The 5,980-nt window shown below is 49.4% G+C and overlaps 1 protein-coding gene across 1 annotated transcript in view; it reads right to left on the bottom strand.

Annotated features, from left to right (window-relative positions):
- Positions 1-239: 239 nt before the first annotated feature.
- LOC100903775 (glycine receptor subunit alpha-2) overlaps positions 240-5,980 on the bottom strand; it is a 12,822-nt gene continuing 7,081 nt past the window's right edge. The window contains exons 4-9 of the mRNA XM_018641850.1: positions 4,387-4,610; positions 4,147-4,229; positions 3,263-3,397; positions 2,976-3,160; positions 1,382-1,564; positions 240-455 (exon numbers count right to left, since the gene is read on the bottom strand). Of these exons, the coding sequence (XP_018497366.1) occupies positions 240-455; positions 1,382-1,564; positions 2,976-3,160; positions 3,263-3,397; positions 4,147-4,229; positions 4,387-4,610 (1,026 nt within the window). The remainder of the gene's footprint in view (positions 456-1,381; positions 1,565-2,975; positions 3,161-3,262; positions 3,398-4,146; positions 4,230-4,386; positions 4,611-5,980) is intronic.

The raw sequence follows: 5,980 nt of genomic DNA, 5'->3' as shown, positions 1-5,980 counted from the left end.
ATAAGTGCCTGTCCATCCGGAGTTCCATAGACTGCATCCTCGATATTATAGTCAGATCGGAGCTCCAGACTCATTTCATGTACAGTCAACACCTTTGGTCACTCAGCTCCAAGCAACAGATGGGCTAATGTAGGATAAGATCGTCTTATTCCCAATTCATAAAACAAACAATGGAATCACTAGAAGTCGGTATTGCCTTGAAACAACTAGCCCAAACCGCCGATCGGCCTACCGGAACATTAATGATTTTTATTCAGATAGTACGGCCAGTAGATGAGACAGAATATGGCGAATGCACACGGGAAGCCGACTCTCGATACCCGGTCGATTCTCTTCGCGCAACTTTGATTACAGTTCAGATGGAGCGGTAACGTCGGATACGGATCCCACGATTTCGGAATTCGTCTGCTGCCATTGAACGGTAGTTGGTTGACATTGTCCAGCTCTCGGCCTCCCTGAAAGATCGTACAATCATTTCGAGAACCTTCCCCATGGCTGGTGGTCCAGCTCTACGGGAATACAGAGAAAAGAACGTCCCACCGAACGGTACTCGGAAGGTCGACTCTAGCAACCCCCCAGACTGTGTCGAATGTTCAGTCTACCCATTTGGCGAGTTCTTCAAGGAGCCGCTGAGTCCGACTTCGGTGCAAAACTAGAACGCCTCCCTCAGCTAATTCAGCCATATTCTGACGGGTTCCGGAACGGGAGTGAGAGATGCTCACAGGCCTTTGAGATTGTTGAAGCTGCGGGAAAAGTCAGAGCAGCGAATCCAAAATCTGGATTCGCGCTAGAATCAGGTCACTCGCGTTTGCCATCAATAGACCGCAGCTGAGTAAGCCGTACGCATTCGCAGGAACTCGTCGATCATCTCGTAATTCACACGTTCCGCGACGACTCGGCACACAGCCGAATTGATATCGTACTCTGTCTCGCTCCGCCGACGGGTACCGGGAATCGGAATTCCAAACAACAGCCATCGCGAATCGGATAGAGCCGTGTCTCTTCGCTCGTCAAAAACAGCTATAGCCCCATCGCGAAGAAGAGAATTTAATTCCTACCATGAAGCGCGAAAAAAACTCGAAAACGACGATAATTGAGTGATTTACACGAGAAAGCCTCTCTGGAAACCGTAGCAACTGTACAAACACCCCCGGGCGAGCAGAATACCTATGTGAGCTCACCATCATTCCCGCTGAACAGCGGCTGGTGTGAATCTCTTCTTGGATGTCGGATGTTATCTGAAACATCTTGGGAGTCTCACGTCTGCCGCATGAATTTCCCGATCTTTCATATTTAGCGGCGTCACCCCGTGCAGCGCGGAGCAGACCGCGTGTGCTGAGCGATTCTGTGTCGATAGATACGTGAGCAGAATCAGACTTACGGTTTTTATCTCTTGAGTTCGAGAGATTCTCGCGATCTCCGAGTTGGGTATTCTTCTCCACAGATAGTTGACAAATGTGAATTCAAGAAGAGCGGTGAACACGAACATTGTACACACTCCCATCCACACATCGATGGCTTTGACGTAAGACACTGGTGGGAGATTCGATTGAATACCGACACCCTAGAAGAGCCAATAATACTCGTTTGTGAACAAGACTTCACCGACTAGCGAGTTCAAATCACGAATCGGGGGCAACCGGTCACCGATCGCAAGATCGGATATCGGCTCCGTAGAACTCGGAGAAACACCGGGCTCAGTCGGCATCCACTACAGTCCTAACCATCGATTTTTGAAGAGCTCCGGACCCTGTCTTTCAGGGTCGTAGAGTTTGCACCTCTTTCTATGATAGGAGACCTGAGCCGGGGAGAGAATAGGTAATCAGGGGTCCTGAGATGCTCTGTCGCCCGGTGAAGCGACCCGGATCCCGGGGGATGCTCAGTGCTATATCCTGAGGCAATCAAAGGTCTTGTGGTGGGAACAAACATCTGTCAAGCTCGAACGCTTAAAATTCCGCAAGCGAGCCCTCCCGTGGGAAAAAATCTGGGAAGCTCTGCTCTAGATGAGCGCATGATATCGACGGACCGGATTCCGAGGGTCGTGTAAGCACTTTGCACGAGATGTCGGTCGTTAATCGACGTCCTTCCCCGAGCCTGAGTGTCTCCAGGTTGCGCGACAGATACCGTGAGGCGCATAAGGGACGTATTGTTCCCGAAAACTAACGCGTGACGACCCGCGGGAGAGCGACGTGTTTGGACTTCAGAGTACAGCCAGAGCTTCCCTGGCAGATGAGATCAAGCTCGGAGATCCTCAATTCTGCGAAAATCCGACACTACACCGTTCTTCCGGCGGATGAGTGGGTTCACCAGATCCACACCCACGAAGAGCCCCCACCCCCGGAAAATCGACTCCGACCTTCGGGAGAAGGCAATCAAGGAGCAAAACCTAAAGCTGATGGGCGTGATCGACTCCGCCGTTTCCAAATTATTCACATTCGGTGAGTTGAAATCCTGAGACCGTTGCCACCATGAGCCACCGCATACGTGAACGGAGTTTGGTCGTAGCGAACATCAATGGGGTTTCAATGTTGCCACAAAGAAGACGTGGCAGTCTCTCGGCATTGATTCACTGGGCCATGCTCGCCGCAACAAAGATTGGAATGTTATTGTCGGCCCGATGGGGCAGAGCTGTGCAAGAAAGATGCATCGCAAACGTCGCTGACTTCCGACTCACCACTCTCGGTTCAATGCTCAATCGTTATCAGCCGAAATGCTTTTCAGAGCACACAGAACCCTGTCGATTGAATCCTCATGGCCTCAGAGAATCGGGCGGCGACGAGCTGCGATCTCCCACAGCACGGGGTGTGATCCAGACGTGATTACGGAAGAAATTTCCGATGATTTCGCACGAAATTCCTGAATGGCGATGCCATTGCGGTTGATGAGATTCCCGATCATCGAGCAAACGACTACAGCGTCCAATGCAGTCGGAAACCGTTCCCCGCGCAAGGCGTCCGCGTCAACCGCTCACTCACCTTCGAGGATATGGTCAGCAGAGTGGTGACGCCCAGAGTAATTCGGGCTGGAATGGCTTCGACGTCCAGCCAAAACGATACCCACGAGATTACAACTATCAACACTGTGGGAAGATACGATTGAACGAGATGGTAACCCATCGAACGTTGTAGGTGGAACTCGGCTTTTAGGCAGCTATACTCCCCTGCAATTGAGCAATGAATGAATAACGGGACAAGATCATGATTGATCTCAAGATCCCAGGCACTAATTAGGCTGCGCAAGGCTGACACCGGAATTCTCTTACCGAGGTAGAATGTCTCGTTGCAGAGTGAGGTGCTGACGTTCTCAATTTCGAATTGCGGCAACTTCAGGTTCTCGAAAAGTATCACCGGGTTACGTTCCGACCAATGGAGCACGAGCTCGTCAGTTGTTTTTGAGACTGAAAGAAATTGTCCTACGACTTAGCGGGCCTCATCGTCCCCATGATCACGCTCTTGGGCCTTGTCAATCTTTCTCCACTTTCAGATTCTCTTTCGAAGATGAGTCTCCGATATTCCGAGCCAGACTCTGCTTGAAGTCGGGGCAGAGGAGGGAATCTCGCGCGAGAATATCTCCCCTCGATTTTGGACGCGCGGTGCGTGACGGCTCCCTTACATCAGAAACACCCGTGTGATAGGAGCGGCATTCGAGCATTGGGGAATGGCGACTCAAAATCGTCGGAAGGAGAAGACTCATCTCCAAAGACGTTCCAGACATCTCATCAAGATTTTCTTCTCAACTCTTCCCTCCGACGCGAAGGCTGAATTTTCATCGGACCAGGTTTCCTCTGGTCAAGCTTGAATCTCCCACTCACACATCTCCTTGAGAATATTTTTTCGGAGGAAAAAACACGAGCGGAGGGCAAAACGTTCGAAATCCTCGGCGACGGGAAACTCTTCGTTTCGTACCGTCCTGCTCCCGATTCAACACTGAGGCCTACATTCAATGATGACATCATCTCAGTAATGCCAGCACTCAGGAAGGCATCGATCCTACGGAAGATGCCTTCACTTATGACAGAGAGACGCGTCCTGCCCCGCACGGACCATCGCGCGGGACTTTGGCGTTTGTCATGAAGGATAGATAGGGAATAATCAAGCAGAGTGAAGGTCGGCGCGGAGCGGAAACAGAGACCTCTGCATAACTTACATGAAGCGAGCTCGATAGTGCACGTCTGAACATCAAGAGGATAGCGATACAGATCCATCATACAAGAGAACGTCAGCTTCAACCTGAAATCGGAAGGAAAATCCCATTTCCTCTGATTTGCGAAGCTCGTCGAGTAGTAGACGCATCCCCGGACTGATTGTTCGCTGACTATTTGATGTATAGAATCCATTCTCTGCCATCCTTGTCTAACATGAGTTCGTCTGCGTGTGGGAAGCTTACCTCAGCATGTACAGTATCATTCCGTGAGGCGAGAGCCGGACGAGCACGTTCGGCACTGTCACGAACTGGAACTCTGCATGTTTTGCATTCGCAAAAAAGACCTCGGGTTTCCAAATTTTCTGAACAAGCTTTGGGTCGTTCAAATCCAACGGGGCTGATATGTTGACATTTGCTAGTCTGCCGTCGAACCATCTTTGTCGAAGGTAGAGATCCACCTCATAGTCCTGGGGATATAACGCAAATTCATAGTCATGACTAGCGTGCCCGGCCGCGCTTCGCCGCGGGGAAAGTAATGATAGCATACAACGCGTATGAGAAAAAACAGGCTTCTCTCTTAGAACTCAGGGATCGGTATGACATTTAATTATGATGATATTTAATTTAATTTATTTTGGTGATGACGACTCAGTAGCCTACTCTAAATGGCTGAATATCTGTTCAGCCCCACCTGTCGACCACCACTCTAGTAATTGATCCCGATACTTGTAATGTTCCTTGTCTACAGCCACCATTGTTGTATTTGAAGTACTCGTCAGTGTTTGTTTCCCTGCCCATTCCCTCGTTGGCAAATTGTGGAAGGTCAGACACGATCCTTGCTATGCAGCTATTTAGGTGTGAAATTGTCTCAGGAATCCAACGCACTAAGTTCCGAGGTGATCCGAGCAATATTTCCGGAGCTAGACCGGTTCTCATGGTGTCCATAGAGAAAAATCCCCCCTTGTCACGCATCGGCCGAAGAATGTTCAATTTTTAATTTTTAAATTAATTTTTAGAAGTTGCTATGCAGCTATTTAGGTGTGAAATTGTCTCAGGAATCCAACGCGCTAAGTTCCGAGGTGATCCGAGCAATATTTCCGGAGCTAGACCGGTTCTCATGGGGTCCATAGAGAAAAATCCCCTCTTGTCATGCATCGGCCGAAAAATGTTCAATTTTTAGTTTTTAAATCAATTTTTAGAAGTTGCTATGCAGCTATTTAGGTGTGAAATTGTCTCAGGAATCTAACGCACTAAGTTCCGAGGTGATCCGAGCAATATTTCCGGAGCTAGACCGGTTCTCATGGGGTCCATACAAAAAAATCGCTTCTTGTCACGCATCGGCCGAAGAATGTTCAAATTTTAATTTTTAAATTAATTTTTAGAAGTTGCTCTGCAGCTATTTAGGTGTGAAATTGTGATAACTCTCACTTCGCTAGTCGGATACAGAGCTTCGTCGTTGCAGGGTGGAACTGAATTGTTCCGGGCTTATTCCTAGCCCTTTTATTCGTCATCAAATGACTTGAAAGTAATGATTATTATTTGGGGAACTCCCGCGTTCCCACACCTCCCCTTCTAGAAGAGAACCGTTATCCTTCGTAAGATTTCGCCGACGGATCCAGCTCAAGTCTCGAGGGCTGTCGAATCAGGTGCCGGGGTCTCAATGCATTGAACCAACGCGAGACCAGACTGCCTTCTGACGCTGACGACTCCCCGGGTGTCGACGAATATTCCTCCGGCTCAAACGCCGTCTCTTCCCTGTCATCTCGAAACTCGTCCGACCCAATTTCATCGTCGCTTCCATTCATGGTCGCGCTGTTGCCTCTTGCCTCATCAGCCG

The sequence above is a fragment of the Galendromus occidentalis genome, unplaced genomic scaffold, assembly GCF_000255335.2.
Source record: "Galendromus occidentalis unplaced genomic scaffold, Mocc_1.1 scf7180000076336, whole genome shotgun sequence".
Lineage (NCBI taxonomy): Eukaryota > Metazoa > Arthropoda > Arachnida > Mesostigmata > Phytoseiidae > Galendromus > Galendromus occidentalis.
This window is presented reverse-complemented; position numbering and strand designations above follow the sequence as displayed.